The sequence below is a fragment of the Lepidochelys olivacea genome (genome assembly GCF_965140295.1).
Source record: "Lepidochelys olivacea isolate rLepOli2 genome assembly, chromosome: 6".
Lineage (NCBI taxonomy): Eukaryota > Metazoa > Chordata > Testudines > Cheloniidae > Lepidochelys > Lepidochelys olivacea.
In genome coordinates this window covers 282254-297446 of record NC_140416.1, presented here as the reverse complement: position 1 = coordinate 297446, position 15193 = coordinate 282254, and the positions used below count along the sequence as shown (strand labels likewise).

The window sequence follows — 15193 nt, the reverse complement described above, 5'->3', positions numbered from 1 at the left end:
CAAACCTTCCCCAGGAAAGGGGGTGTAAGGTTTGGGGAGGATTTTGGGGGGGAAGACATTTCCAAGAGGGCTCTTTCCTGGTTATATATCTGTTAGACGCTTGTTGGTGGCAGCAATAAAGTCCAGGGGCAAAAGGTAAAATAGTTTGTACCTTGGGGAAGTTTTAACCTAAGCTGGTAAAAATAAGCTTAGGGGGTTTTCATGCAGGTCCCCACATCTGTACCGTAGAGTTCAGAGTGGGGAAGGAACCTTGACATGGTCTGTGGAGGGGATATTGCTGGGTCTCCAGTCTAGGGCTTGTCTAGGAGTACAGGATTTGGGGGTTTTTTTATGTCTGTGCAACATGCCCAAACCACTTCAGTCTTCTTTTTCCAATCATTATCTCTACAGCCTGTTTGTTGGACAGTCCTTCGTAACACATCAGGGTTGGTTACTTTGTCCCCACGGTGGACACCAGGTATTCTCAGCCAGCATCTCTGATGGAATGTGTTACATTTCCTGTTGTGGGCTTCTAGCACTTGCCAAGTTTCAGAAGCATGTAACAATGTCGGTATCACAATGGCATTGTATAATTTTTATCTTAGTTCTGATGTGAATCTCTTTATTTATTCAGATAGTCTCAAAAAACGCCGCTTGCCTTCCCAGTTCTTGTTTCGACTTCTTTATGGAGTTGGCCATCAGCACTGATTGTGCTTCCAAGATGTACAAATTCGTTAACCATGCCATATTCTTCACCATCAATCAGATACGCAACATTATTGCTGACTCCTCTTTCAACAATCATGACTTTTGTCTCCTTTTGGCTGTTTCTTAATCTTCTTTGATGGCACTCCATTTGACACTGTAGTGGTCTTTTCATGGCATCGTCATCTGTGTCCAACAGAACAATGTCATCTGCAAAGTTGATCTCTTGAAGTTTTTCTCTACTCCACGTAACTACTGTATCTTCCTTTGATGTTGCTTTTTGCATCACGTAATCTATGCAGAAAAGGAAAAGTGGTAAGATACAACCCTGCCACACTCCAGTGATGATCGCAAACCAAGCTGTCTCTCCACTTTCTGTCCTTACACAGCATTTTGAACCTTCATACAGCATCTTGGCCTGTGACACTATCTTTCTAGGAAGACCATATTGTCGCAAGATCTGCAATGGAGACCCTATGGATGCAGATGAAAGATTTGATGAAATCTGTGAAGTTCAAGATTCATCTTCTCTGGTAAGCAAGCCCTTTCTCAATCAATTGTCTCAGGGTAAAGATGTGATCTACACATGATGGTTTTGTGTTCATTCAGTACACAGTTTTTCATTGATGACCACTTTGGTTCTGTTCAGTCGTACGCTACAGAACACTTCTGTGGTACTGAAAGTAGTGCCATACTTCTGCTGAGTAGGGACCTAGCTGATGGTCTCAGCTTTAACAAAACTGTTTTTGGGGAGCGGTGGAGGGTTTGAGGAGGCACGAAGGAAAACAAGATCCTAAAAGGCTCAGAAACCCAACGGTGAATAAAGAGAACCCAACATTTTCTCCCTCCAAATCTCATGATTTTAAGCCATTTTCATGACTGTTGAATGTTTGTGATTGGCAACACTGGGTATCTCTCCCGGAGCAGGTAAGAGTCTATAAGTAGAGTACCGACATGGGGAACAGAAATAATAGGGAGCTCTTCAATCTAGCAGATAAGGTATAAAATCCAATGGCTGGAATTTTAAGCTGGACAGGTTTAGACTCGAAAGAAGAATGAATTTGTTTGTAGTGTGGGGACTTAACGGCTGCAACAACCTACCAGGAGCTCAGGTGGATTCTCCTTCACTGGCAAGTTGTAAATCAAGATGGGATGTTTTTCTGAAAAATCTGTGTGATGCTGGCAGACCAGGTGCCAGCTCATGCTAAGGCCCCAAGGTCTCAACCGAACACTGACAAATACATAGCTGGAAACCAGTCTGGCTCACCTGTGTGTCAGCAGTCTGTTAAGTTTCTAAGAATGTATTTAGGGTTCAGATTTTATGAAACGCTTGTAGGATGCTGCATGCATTAATCTCACTTATACCATCTGTACCCCATGTTCTAAGGTGGCAGGAAGTGCTTGTATTGTAATCCTCTGTAATTGTATAAATCGTCAAACAGGAAAGAAGCATAAATTAATGTACAATGCCAGCTTCCTACAGAAGGTGTTAGGGTCTGCCCACCAAGAAGGCTCATTGAATGCGCCATTGTGAAACCTCAAAGAACAAAGACTTTGTTAATTGCATTCCACCCCACCCAGTGAAGAGAAGACCTGTACATGAACTCATCCCATCAGCCTGAACTCTGGGAGGAAGGGAATAAAAATCCCTGACAGTAAGAAACTGTGTCTTTTTACTGCCTGGTCTCTGAGGGGTCAGGGTCACTAAGCATAAGCAAAAGATTCCCCAGTGCGTGGCAAGGGCTAGCCCTAAGGGATGTATAGAGCTTGCACATTGTAGAAGCTTCTGTCATCGTTTGGAACCTAAGGCTGTAACTCGTTTGTGTGTGTGTTACCTGCTTTAACCTTGTAAATAACTTCTCATTTCTTTTTCTTAGTAAATCTTTAGATAATTTATTATAGGATTTGCTACAAGTGGGTTGTCTTTGGTATAAGATTTAGGGTGCAATTTATCTGGGGTAAGTGATCGGTCTTTTGGGCTCGGGAGGAACCTGAATATTGTTGTGATTTTTGGTGTAAGGGACCATCTATCACAAAGGCAGGTGTGTGTAGGTGCAAGATAGATCAGAGTATCCAAAGGGACTGTCTGTCACTCTATCTTAAGGCTGGTATAGTGCCAGAGGAGTTTACACTTGATAACTAGTTGGCAAAATCTAAGTATAGAATTCACAACCAATTTTTGGTTTGTACCCTGCTTCTTAGCAGTCTGCCCTGAGGTTGGTGCTCATGCTCTTGAGCCGCTCCAGACAGCCTGCCAATATGAACTAGGGTTAGGTTCAAACAAGAATGAATTCAGGGCAGTCCACTGGCCTGTGTTATACAGGACTTTTCAGTAGATGATTACAGGGGTCCCTTCGGGTCTTAGAATCTATGAATCGGTGAGTCTGAAAGAAGTGGAATTTGTCTCCTAATGACTCATGTTTTTACTATTGTATTATTGTGGTGGCGTCATTTCCGGTAAGTCAGATGCCGAAGGTCTCTCTGGCAGAAATAACCAGCTGATTCCGCCTGCAAACAACACTCCCTTCCCCCATGCAGCTCAGCTATGAGCAGGAGAGGGGGTGTCTTTACAGGAAATGCAGAGCTGAACCACAAGAGTTTGTCAAGGGACTGAGGAGGGCTCAGCCCTGCCAGGAGCCATCTGTGCCTCGCAGGGATGGCGGGCAAGTACCAGAGTGAGGCAGGAGTGCCAAGGGAAATGGAAGAGGAACAGGCTGAGTTTCCTTCACATGTCCAGGAGTTACTGAAATGCTTCTTGGGGAACCATGTGTATCCCGAGCAAAAGGAACAGCAGAGAAGAAAGCAGGAGTGCCAGCTGGTGCAAGCTCTGGTCAGCAGGATCATGACTTCAGTGTGTAAGTGCAAGGTGGAGCTGTTCACAGGGGAAGCCATCCTAGTGGGCAGCCAAGCCCAGGACCTCCACGTCCAGACAGAGTCCAGCAGCAGCGACTACGACTTCCTGGTCCCCATCCATTACAACATGAACCTGATCCTTATGGGCAGCCTGTACAGCAAGCTGTACACCCCAAAAGGTCTTCTGCCTGTCTGGGACAGCTTGAAGCCCGAGGTGCCGGTGTACCGCTGGGGGAACAAGGTGGTGGTGGATTATAACAAGCTGATAATGAGAGATCTCTTGGAGAGGAAGACTGTAGACATGGACCTCACAGAGGAAGACATAAAAACAATAAATAAGCAGCAGGTAAATGAGATCATAGGGCATTCAAAAAGTCATTCCCGGCTAGCCCAGTTCTAGGATCTTCCCCCCGGCGCCCCCTCAGGTCTGCCAGTGCCCCTCGATCCTGATCTGCAGCCCCTGGCTAGCCCAGCCCGGGGCTTTCTGCCCCCACAGCTCTGCTGGCATCCCTTAGTCTCCACCCACAGCCCCCAGTCTCTCAGCCCTGGACTCCCCACCACAGCTCTGCTGGTACCACTCAGTCCCAACCTGCAGCTTCCTCTTGATTTGGATTAAAGCATCTAAAGATGTCTTATTACATCCCTTTTCAGCTACAGATTTGGAAGAATGGCATTGATCCATTTCGTGTAATGAAAACATTGTGGGACTGTGTCCAGGAAGCTCTGACTAAAGGTAAGTTTCTGTGTGAATATTAATTCATTATTACTGCATCAGTTAATTAAGGCCACAGGAAGATGATAAACACTGCCATAGAGTGTTTGTTTTGTTTTGCTTTCTTGGTTTTTTTCTATTAACTTTTAAGTTTTTTAAATATCTATATATATAAACAACAAACATAACAAACTATACGTAAACTTCTCGAGAGGCAATGTGCTTGGAGTCGGGCTCTCCAAGGTGGATGTGCACCCAGTGCCCTGGGATCATGGGGGTGTGGGGGTGGGTCGATACAGTGCACTGGAATTGTGGGGGGGGGGGCGGGTAGATGCTCTCACTGCACTGAAATCTTCAGGGGAGGGGGTAGAGGCTCCCAGCACACCAGAGTCCTAGAGGTGAGCTGGGGTGGGTGGATGCGCCCGGCACAATAGACTCTGGGTCACCCGGTGTCCGGTTTACCTCCTGCCGCCCCACATCTGCTACATTAAAGAACCAGTTAGTACCTGGGATTTTCTCCCCATGAAGAGCCTTATACACTGTAATCAAGTCACCTCTTACTCTTTTTTTTTTTTTTTTTTTGATAAAGTAAAGAGATTGAGCTCTTTCCAACCTCGTCTACACAGAAAAGTTAGGTGCATAGCTACGGCACTGAGGGGTCTGAATACTCCGTACCGTGAGTGCCGTAACTAGGGCGACCTAAACCCCAGCAGCTCGAGTGAGGAATATTTTTCAGGTTTATCTTTTTGCCACCTGCTGAAAATTCATTCTTTAACTTCCCAAGTAGTTTGCCAAAGAGGTGCGACCTTGGTAAAGGCATAACACCACCTTGCACTGGGTAACCGTTGTGTTTTTATATCCATGGCCTGAGGATGTTCTTAATTCCATTTCCACCGGGCTTGTGTTGCTGTAGCTCCAGTCAATTCTTTGCCAAGCGCGACAGCCCTTTAATAATGGTAGAACAGCACCCATGCGAGCAGGGGTTGTAAGGATTTTCCTATACTGGGATAAAAATCATCCCCATAAGTGAAGTAGTTAAACAGTGGAACAGTCGAGAGTGGAACAGGGCTAACATCGTATTTCCAGTGTGTGTTGATTTCAGCACTTAAGACAACCCCGTAGCTGTAACTGTGAGTTGGCCAAGACTTGATTAATATAGGCACAAAGAAATTCGACTTCTTCCAACCCTGCAGGAATCTCATCATTTTCTTCCAGTTTTACCTTTGTGATCAACCTTCTATACAAGACTCTGAGTGTCATAGATTTTAACTAGCCCTTTTCTTCTCCCATCTCTGTTTTTAGAGAGAAGCCTTGCTACCGGAATTAGTAAGTAAAAGTTATATACATTAAGGGACTCTGTAAGTGGAGAAATTATAAGCATGAGGGAAATACAGAAGGGAAAACTGTTAAATTGCATAGGGTAAAATAGTAAATACATTGAAAAGGGGGCTATGGGTCGGGTTTGAGGGGCATGACAGAGCTGTGCGGGGTGGGAGAACTCCTGGCTGGGATAGTAGGGGCTGCTGGTTGGGGTTCAGGGGCACAAGCAGAGCTGTGCGTTGGGGAAGCCCACAGCTGTAATAGCGGGGTCTATGGGTCAGGGCATCGGCAGAGCTGGGGGGCATAAAGGGGGAAGCCCAGGGCTGGAGTTCAGGATTAAGGGGCACCAGCAGAGCTGTATGGTGAGAAATTTTTCACTGTTCCTTCATAATCTCTCTCACATATTGGAGTTCCCAGAGTTAGGGATTGGGAGTCAGGATTCCTGGTTTCTATTCTCAGTTCTTCCACTAACTCACCGTGTGCCCATGGAGATGAAGTTAGTTACACAATGTCAAAGAGACACAGAAATAGAATCCAGGAATGCTGGCTGCCAGCCCCCACTGCTCTCACCGCTAGACCCTGCTCCCCTCCCAGAGCTGGGAGAGAACCCAGGAGTCCTAGGATCTTGGCCCTCATTCCCTTAACCTTTGCTCTTCCATCATCTCAGATCTGCAAAGCTTTGACCTATGTCAACTGTTTGCTTTTAACTCCCACTCCTCTGTCTTGCCTTCTCCAAGGAAACATTAAACTGGAGAACACTGTGGGTATTACACCAGTTAGTCCAGCTGTGCAGCTCAGTGCAGAGGTGAATGGCCGACCTGTGTCTATAGACCTGGTGCCCACCATCCGGAATAAAGTGGACATGTCCATGGATTGGCCGCAGCAGGATCTCAGGTGGCTTTCCGACTGGTGGGACCGGGAGCAGGGCGCTGAGCAGAGAAAACCCACCTGGAATATCATGGAAATTTACAAAACTGGGACCGATCTGGTGGCCAAGAATTCATACTGGAGGTAAAAATGCAAATTTCATGTGTTCCAGCAGAAGGCAACAGAAATGTACACCGAGCAGGGCTCATCCCCTCCAGCAGGGGGCGCAGGGGGACGGGGACACACACACACACACACACACACACACACAGAGTGTAGGTTTGGGATGGGGGTCTGTCTGACCCTGTACTCCCATTCAGCCCTGCCCCATTTCCCTCCACCCCACTCCAGGCTGACCTTCTCCCTGGCTGAGACCCAGCTCCTCAAGGACATTGACACCGATGGTGGGTGCAGGCTGAAGGTGTTGCGGATGCTGAAGCAAATCAATATGGAAAAGTGGGTACCGCGCTACGGCAAAGTCCTGACCTCCTACCACCTGAAGGTAACTCAAACTGAGGAGCCAGGGTAGGAGGGGGTGGAAAATGGGTGATAGGAGCATCCTTGGATATAGGGGAGAAAGATCTAGAAGGCTAGAGGGGGGGTCGGGGGGGGCTGGGAGCCAGGATTCCTCAGTTCTCTCCCCAGCTCTGGGAGGGGAGGGGGTTAGGGGAGGGGGGCCAGGAGCCAGGACTCCTGGGTTCTAGCCCTTGTTGTGGGAGGGTAGCAGTCTCTAGTGGTTAGAGCTGCATATTTCTTTTGCAGATGGTTCTTTTTTGGGCTTCCCACCTCAACCCAGAGACAGAGAACTGGGCCATGGAGCTGGATGCTCTGGGGACCCTGCTGAAGGTGCTGGAGTTCAGCCTGGATAAGAAACAGCTGCCCAGCTACTTCCTGCCTTCGATGAATTTCTTCGACTGGCACCGGAGTGAGGAAGAGAATTCCCTGAAAAACCGGGTGCTGGAGGTGCTCAGACTGGAGGTGAGGCTGATGAGATGCAGCCCAGAACAGTACCTCCAGCTGAGCTACGACCTGGCCAAGCCCCAAGGCCCGGGACCCTTCATCCAACGGGCGCGGGAGCTGGATGAGTTTAGAAAGAAGCATCAGAAAGACTTTGAAGAGTTCAAAAACCTGAAGATATCTTCTGACAGAAGCATCTTCAGGGAGTTGTGAGCAACCTCTGCTCCCAACGAAGATATTTGGGCTTCTGTCTGAACTGACATACCCCAATGGATCTGCAATTGCTCTGGATTTACACTGGGGGAACGGATACTTTACTTCAAAACCTTGAGATATGGAACAATAAATAGTGTCGGGTTCTTTTCATAGGTCTTCTGGGTTTTGTGAGAGTGGGGCTCACATGGGGTGACTCTGGCATGACCCCAGCATAACTGAGATCAGAATCCAGCCCTGATCTCATTGCAATCAGGGGTGACTCCAGATTGACCCTGGGGGGCTGAGATCAGAATCTGGCCTTGCCTTCATTGCAGGCAGGTGGTGACTCCAGATAGACCTGGGGGAGCTGAGATCGGACCCCACTGCAGTCTGTGGATATAAGAAGATCCAATGGCTGGAAGTTGAAGCTGGACAGGTTTAGACTTGAAATAGAGTGCAAATTGTTAACAAGTGATGGTAATTAACTATTGGAACAACTTAGAGAGTCATAGATTCTAAGGCCAGAAAGCTTCATTGTGATCATGTATTCTGACCTCCTGTATAACATGGGCCAAAATAATTCCTGGAGCAGATCTTTTAGAAAAACATTCAGTCTTGATTTTAAAATTGTCAGTGGGGGAGAATGACCCGTGGTAAATTGTTCCGATGGCTAATTAGCCTCACCATTAAAAATCAATGCCTTAGTCCCTGTGTGAATTTGTCTTGCTTCAACTTCCACCCTTTGGCTCATGTTAGACCTTTCTCGGCTACACTGAAGAGCTGATTATTAAATATTTTTTTCCATGTAGCTACTTATAGACTGGGATCAAGTCACCCCTTAACCTTCTCCTTGTGAAGCTAAATAGACTGATCTCTTTGAGTCTGTCACTCTACGGCAGATTTTCTATTTCTTTAATCATTCTCGTGGCTCTTCTCTGAACCCTCTCCAATTTATCAATATCCTTTTTGAACGGTGGGCACCAGAACTGGGCACAGGATTCCAGCAGCGATCACTCCAGGGCCAAATAGAGAGATAAAATGACCTCTCTGCTCCTACATGAGATTCCCTTGTTTATGCCCAGATTCCCAGGATCTTTTGGCCACCGTGTTGCTCTGGGAGCTCCTGTTCAGCTGATTGTCAACCACAACTCCCAAATTTATTAAGTCACTGCTTCCCAGGATAGAGTGCCCCAGCCTGTAAGTATGGCCTGCATTCTTTGTTCCCAGAGACATGCATTACATTTCGCTGTATTAAAATGCAGGGTTGGCTTAAGTCCAGTTTACCAAGTGATCTAGATCACTCTGAATCAGTGCCCTGTCCTCCTCATTGTTTTCCACTCCCCTAATTTTTTGTGTCATCTGCAAACTTGATCAGTGATGATTTTATGTTTTCTTCTAGGTCATTTATAAAGATGTTAAATAGCATAGGGCTAAGAACCGTCCCTGCGGGACCCCACTGGAAACGATTCGTTTGATGACGATTCCCCATTTGCAGTTACATTTTCAGACCTATTAGTTAGCTAGTTTTTAATCCATTTAATGTGTTCCATGATGATTTTATATCGTTCCACTTTTGTCATCAAAATGTTGCCCGGTACCAAGTCAAACGCCTTACAGAAGCCAGGTATATTACATCAAGACTATTACCTTTATCAATCAATTTGTAATCTCATCAAAAAAAGATATCAGACTAGTTTGACAGGGTCTTTCTTCCATAAACCCATGTTGCTTTGCATTAATTACATTCTCTTCTTTTAGTTCTTCATTAACCGAGTCCCGTATCAGCCACTCCATTATCTTGCTCAGGATTGATGTCAGGCTGACAGGCCTCAACTTACCCAGCCCATCCTGTTTACTCTCTTTAAAAATGGGCACAACATTAGCTTTCTTCCGGTCTTCTGGAACTTCCCCAGTGCTCCAAGATTTACTGATAATCAGCATTTAACAGTCCAGTGAGCTCCTCAGCCAGCTCCTTTAAGACTCTTGGATGCAAGTTATCTGGACCTGCTGATTTAAAAATGTCTGACTTTGGTAGCTTCTGTTTAACATCCTCCAGAGATACTAATGGAATGGAAAGAGTTCTCATCACCATTTGCTTTAGTTAATACAGACAAATATAATTGGGATTATAGAAGAAATCAATATGCATAAGTATAAGACAGTTGAATCAACGGATCATATATTATACTACAAAACAGTGTCATAAGGTATAATATGAAAATTGGAGACTCACTGGTCATGAATGTTTTTGGGTGATGTATGTACGGGTTGTGTATAAAGAGCTATGTACGTGTGCTAGAAATATGTTGTTTTGGAGGCTGTTGATAAACAAGCCTGTCCTAGACAAAGGAACGTGGATTTACCTGTCTGCCTTGCTTGATCACAGGCAGAGGACAGTGAAAGTGCATTGACATGTACCGTCAAGCTCACAAGTGGCGGAAGAAACAGCTTGGTGACACAGTAGGGGACACTCTGGAGTCTGAATCCCAGGAGGGCTTCCTGGCTTTTCAAGCAGACCGTGAACTCTGGGAAATATAAGGAGAGCAACAAGACATTTTAATTATCCATCACTTAGGGAACAGCACCCTCTAGTTCTGTGAACGCTGGATCCTCCTGCCAGATGGGCTGGCGATGCTGGTAGCTTGATGTACTTGAGAAAGCTGTTTAGCAAGTTACAATCTTTGCCTGAAGTTAGTCTGAGACACTAGAAAGCTTTTTTATTTCTAACCGTTTCCTGTTTCTCTTCTCTCTGCTTAGTATCACCAATAAGTAGCCGCCCGCAAAAGAACCTGTCATCTGTGACAAGTGCAGGTTGTACCCCCATAAATAATCTCGTAAGTGTAATAACTGATCATGCAGCACACCGAACTCTCTGTTCTGTATTAGCAAACTTCTTAGCTTCACTATTAACCGTCTCAGGGCTGTGTTATGAAGTGTGAGACCTCAGCTACACTAACAGGCTCTTGGGAGGCAGTGAACTTAATCATTTCTGTGAGTGTCCAATGGGAGGGCAAGAGTCTCTGGGGAGCTCTGGGCTTCGCTGCATGTTACCGGCAAGGCAAGGTTTGGGCTGGCAGAGTCCTGAGGAGTTTTTTGGGGCTGGCTGACAGGCTGGGGTGGCCGGGAGCGGACACAGTTTAAGCACCAGCAAAGTGCTCTCTCTTGCTGTGGCAGAGGGCTCACTGGCTGAGGGTTCTGGGCTCCCTGAGGAGAGCATCGCTCCCGTTGTCCTGTGTCTCTGTTCCTGGTGTCCCAACGACAGCTTGGATAATCACATCTTTTAAACACCTTTTCCTATTTCACCCAGACGTGTCCAGGACCACAGCTGCTGCATTTTCAGCCCGTCCAGTGCCCTTAACCGTGCCCATTTGAACATAGCAGAGTCTAAAAACCGTTTTATTTATTTCCCCCTACTTGCTGTTGTAGCTTCAAGAACTTCCTTTGTTTTTCCTGGAAGAACGCTTAGCAAATCAATGATATTTTACCCCAAACTACGCCCCCCTTCAAGATCAGGTTAGGGATCAAGTTCCTAGCAATGTTCAGCTAGTCTCGGAGGTGCCCTGCGCTGTCGTTTGGACCTCAGGGCTACCCCGAGACATCAGCACCATTGCTCTCAGGAGGCAGCAGGCCCACGTGTTCCGGTTTTACCCTGTCCTGCGGCTCTGTTGTCTCATTCTCTTGTATTTGTTGCCTGTCTGAGACCCTCTCAGGCAAGACGGCTGCTTTGATGCCCCTTATCTCTCTCGCTCCCTGGGATTTGGAGGTGTTGCCTATTCTTCTGTATTATGTCTCCATCTGGGGTGACAGCCTCAAATGACCCCATGGCAACCACTGCATCATTGTGAAGTGGATCCGAAATCATGCTGATTGCTTTGTTCTGCCTCGTCTGTCGGCAAGTCCCAGTGTCTTGCTGATGTCCGTGTCTGATGGTGAAAGCATTCTTCTTCTCCGTTTTCTGTTGATCAGAATGGCAGCGGGAACACCCCCTGGGGGCCAGTCTGTAATTTCATAGGGCTAAATACGGACCAGAGTCTGACTCGGCAGTCCTTTTCAGTAGCGGCTTAGGACATTTGACACTGTTCTCCACCATCCCGTTCGATGGGGGATAGCATGGACAGGGGTTCTCACAACAAAGTTTTTGGTGGCCCCCGAGTGCGGCCACCAAATCTTGCTAGTGGCCGCTCTGACAATTTTTCCTAAAATACTTAATTAACTTTAGGAAAAACAAATAAATATTCACATGCACATGTCCAAATTACTGTAGTTTATTTAGGTAGGGTTTGGGGTTTTTTTTGAAGACTCAATAATAAAAATCATGTCTCTGTTCTTTACTGGACCTAAACAGAATAGAAACACAAATAAGTTGCTTTACATGTTTTCCTTTTTTTGGTAGGGTTTTTTTTTCTTTTCTTTTTAGATTTGCTAGCTAGTAAATCTGCCACTGTGAAAAGTGAGATTTGTCTATTTGTTAATATCACTTTCCACAGCAAATTTACTCAGCCCTGGGAAGCTGGGAGCCAAATTAAGCCCCAGATGGGGAGGTGGGTAGGGAGGCGGAGAGGGCCATGGGGGACAGAGCCTGCCACCACACGGCCAGAGCCTGCCGCGCCCCCCCAGGGCTGAAGCCCAATGCCCGAGCCCCACCGCCCCGGGAAGGTGGGGAACTCACACTGGTCACCTGCTCCTACAGTGTTTGTGGCTCCAGACAGGGCAGGCACCACTGCTCCCCCCCCCTGCACCCCGTCACCACCCAGGAGGTCGTGGCAGCAAGAAAAGCCCCTGGTGGTCACCGTGGGCACATTTGAGAAACGCTGGACAAGTGGCTATATTCTAAACCCAAATTTCACTGCAAACTGCGTAACCTCATGGCCACCGAACTGCAGCCCCTGTCGGACATTACCATGACAGGTAGACCATGTCTAGCAAAAACAGGTTTGATATGTGCCATCACCCGTTTAGCCCTAGTGTCTTCTCGTAGGGTTATCTCGGGGAGGTGAGAACTATAGTCTAGGAGAAGTACACCGTTTTCTCCAGCCTCTGTAGACAAATCCAGGCTTCCTTTGCCCCAGGGGGCCAATCTTTTCCTGTGCCACCAACAGGGGCTCTTTTGCTTGACTTGGCCTGTATTTTTGGCACATACAGCAACTCTGGACAGTTTCCTCAATGTCGCTGTTCATGTGAGGCCAGCATAGAAGGGCTCTGGCCGTTCTCTGAGGTTTTCCAATCCCCAACTGATCTTCATGACTCCTTTCTAATGTATTTTTCTGTAACGCCTTGGGGATCGCCCTCCTGTGGCTTTAAACAAAATGCCATCTAGTGCTGAGAGCTCCCCTTGTATTGATAATAGGGGTTGGGAATCTGCTCTCCCAGCCACCCTGCGCTAACAGCCTCAGTTACTTTCTGCAGGCTTTCATCCCGAGCAGGAGCTCTGGCAATCCCGGTCTGCATTTTGCCTGAGACCGGACGGGATTTTTAAAATTCTGAGCAACGTACAAAATCTAGCTCTGAACTTTGCTCCACCGCACTTGTGTCCAGTGCTTCAGCGAGTGTGTTTGCAAGCAGCCAGCCAGCCTCTCCCAGGTTTGGGAGCAATGGGCAAAGGATACATTTGGAACCAAACATCTAGCCTCTGTATTCTGGGGGGAAGCGGGAGCTGGGAGTGGCAATGAGTGGCTTATGGTCAGTTTCAGCTACAGGGTCTTCCCATAAATAAAGATGTGAAACTCTTTTATGCCCATGGACTAGGCCCAAAGCCTCCTGCTGTATTTGAGTGTATTGGCACCCAGTTTTTGTGAGTACCCATGGCACACAAGTCACTGGTCTCCAGTTGGGACCTTGGTGCTGTAAGAGGACTACGCCAATATCTCCTTGGAGGGGTCCATGGACAACTTAGTTCTGCATGTACCCTCCTAGTACCTAGGACTGGGACCTCTTCAATTCCATCCGTTTCTCAGACTCTTTATTACGATTGGCAGCCCGTGTCTACATTGTAGCGCTCTCAGGTGGCTGGTCCGAGCAGCTACCTTAAGCACAAATTTCTCTCTATATTTCCCCATTCCAAGGAATCTTTGTCCCACACCCCCACCCCTTGTCTGTTGGCAAAGGGACAAGCAAGTGATCTACTCCTACACCTTCATGTGTGAATGTCTCTCCTGGGTATGTTATTTCCATTACACTGAATTTACATTGGTTTGGTTTAGCTTTAGCCCGGCACCTCTGGCTCTCTCCAAAGCTGCTCAGTGCCTCTGGTCATGCTGTTTACCTATTGTTTTTCCTTCTCCTTTCTGTACCCTGTTAGGGCTCCCCTGCCCTCCCTCAGTTCTCGCCCCGCAGACAGAAAGCAGAAGGCCAGAGTCCAACGTGCAGGCAATGTGCTGTTTAGTGGGGTCACCAAGCAAGCATATCCATCCATACGGCTTTTCCTGGCCTCCCTCCTCTTTCTTAGCAGGCTCAATTGTACCTGCAGTGCCCGCCCCTGGTCCCACCCCTTACAATTTATGGCCATGTTCTGTTTGGAAGGTCGTGAGTCTGGGGGCTTCAGTACCACCTCTTTTGTACCCGATGGGAGGAGTAGGCAGTGAGGTTGTGTTTCGGCCAGGGTCCCCTTTTCTCTGGCTTTTTAGTGTTTCTTATGGCTCCCCCTCCCAGCTGGTTGCTTGGCCTTGCCTTGAGACAGGAGTCGAGGCCATTTTCAAGTGTGCGCTCGTCTATTAAACTCCCCCGTGCCCAGCTATACCTTAACTCTCTTCCTCATCTCGTCTCCTTGTGCTAGCAACCACATCCGGCTGTGGGCAGATGCAACACCCCGGGTCTTTGTTCTTTGTTCACACGGTAGTAAGGATATAAGCATATCAAAAGTTAAACAAGCAAACAAAACCCCAAACTCTATCTCAGGCAAATATACAGGCCTGAATGCTATATTCCCCTCACTGACATATCCTCTGATTCAAAACATCTCTCTCCTCATAAGAATGAAACAGGAGTGCGCTATACCTCAACTTTCTCTCCAGTTTCATCGTTCGCCTCTCTGCCAGAGATAACTGAAACACATCAACGGCTTCCGGACCAGCTCTTGTCACGACTATCGCTACCTTCTGATTGTCTTCCTGTTTGCTGGATCCCATTGTTGCCAGTACAGAGGGAAGCGCTGTTTAAACCACCTCCAGTTTCCCACAAAGTTTTAACTCTGGTGGGGCTGTTCATTGCTCCATCCTTCCACCCAGCATCTGTTCTTCATTCATTTACTCCTGGTACCGGGTGGTGGTCAGTGATCACTCGATGCTCGCCAGGGCTCCGCTCTATCCTCGGTGTGGTTCCAGCCAGCTGTGCAACACAATAGGAGCTTCACAGCATCCCAGTCTGGGAGCTCAGCCCTTAAAGGCACAGCCCCTGACAGCACAATCCTACACCCTGTGTTATACAGGAAGTCAGACTAGAAACTATGAGTCCAAGTGGAATTTATCTCCGAACAACTGACACTTCTACTATTATAGTATTATGGGTGTGTCACTTTCAGTAAGTCAGAGGCCAAAGGTCCCTCTGGCACAGATAACCAGCGTACTCCCCCGGCAACCCCCCCCCGCCTCCCCCCCCCCACACACACCA

At 47.4% G+C, this 15193-nt stretch overlaps 1 protein-coding gene and 1 long non-coding RNA gene across 3 annotated transcripts; one reads left to right on the top strand and one right to left on the bottom strand.

The window, feature by feature from the left end:
- LOC311521707 (protein mab-21-like 3) lies at positions 1-7759 on the top strand. 2 transcript variants are annotated; one of them, XM_084630202.1, is made up of 7 exons: positions 1-457; positions 1074-1217; positions 4189-4270; positions 5552-5575; positions 6307-6580; positions 6788-6938; positions 7199-7759. In XM_084630202.1, the coding sequence occupies exons 1-7, from the start codon at positions 344-346 to the stop codon at positions 7604-7606; spliced, it is 1197 nt and encodes a 398-aa protein (XP_084486328.1). In that variant the 5' UTR covers positions 1-343; the 3' UTR covers positions 7607-7759. The 2 variants fall into 2 exon arrangements, with proteins under 2 accessions (XP_084486328.1, XP_084486327.1); XM_084630201.1 differs by lacking the exons at positions 1-457; positions 1074-1217 and adding an exon at positions 1252-3883.
- A 1458-nt stretch (positions 7760-9217) lies between these two features.
- LOC311521709 lies at positions 9218-15137 on the bottom strand. Its single transcript, XR_014711954.1, has 2 exons — positions 14582-15137; positions 9218-11925 (listed from the first exon to the last, which is right to left on the bottom strand). It is a non-coding gene; the product is annotated as an uncharacterized lncRNA (long non-coding RNA).
- Positions 15138-15193: the final 56 nt, after the last annotated feature.

What these genes read in the sequence shown, in the direction of transcription:
- LOC311521707 (XM_084630201.1), top strand. Translation starts at nt 3,341, where the DNA reads ATGGCGGGCAAGTACCAGAGTGAGGCAGGAGTGCCAAGGGAAATGGAA. An exon ending in GCCAAGAATTCATACTGGAG is followed by an intron (nt 6,581 to 6,787) that starts GTAAAAATGCAA and finishes ACCCCACTCCAG; the next exon opens with GCTGACCTTCTCCCTGGCTG. An exon ending in TGACCTCCTACCACCTGAAG is followed by an intron (nt 6,939 to 7,198) that starts GTAACTCAAACT and finishes TTTCTTTTGCAG; the next exon opens with ATGGTTCTTTTTTGGGCTTC.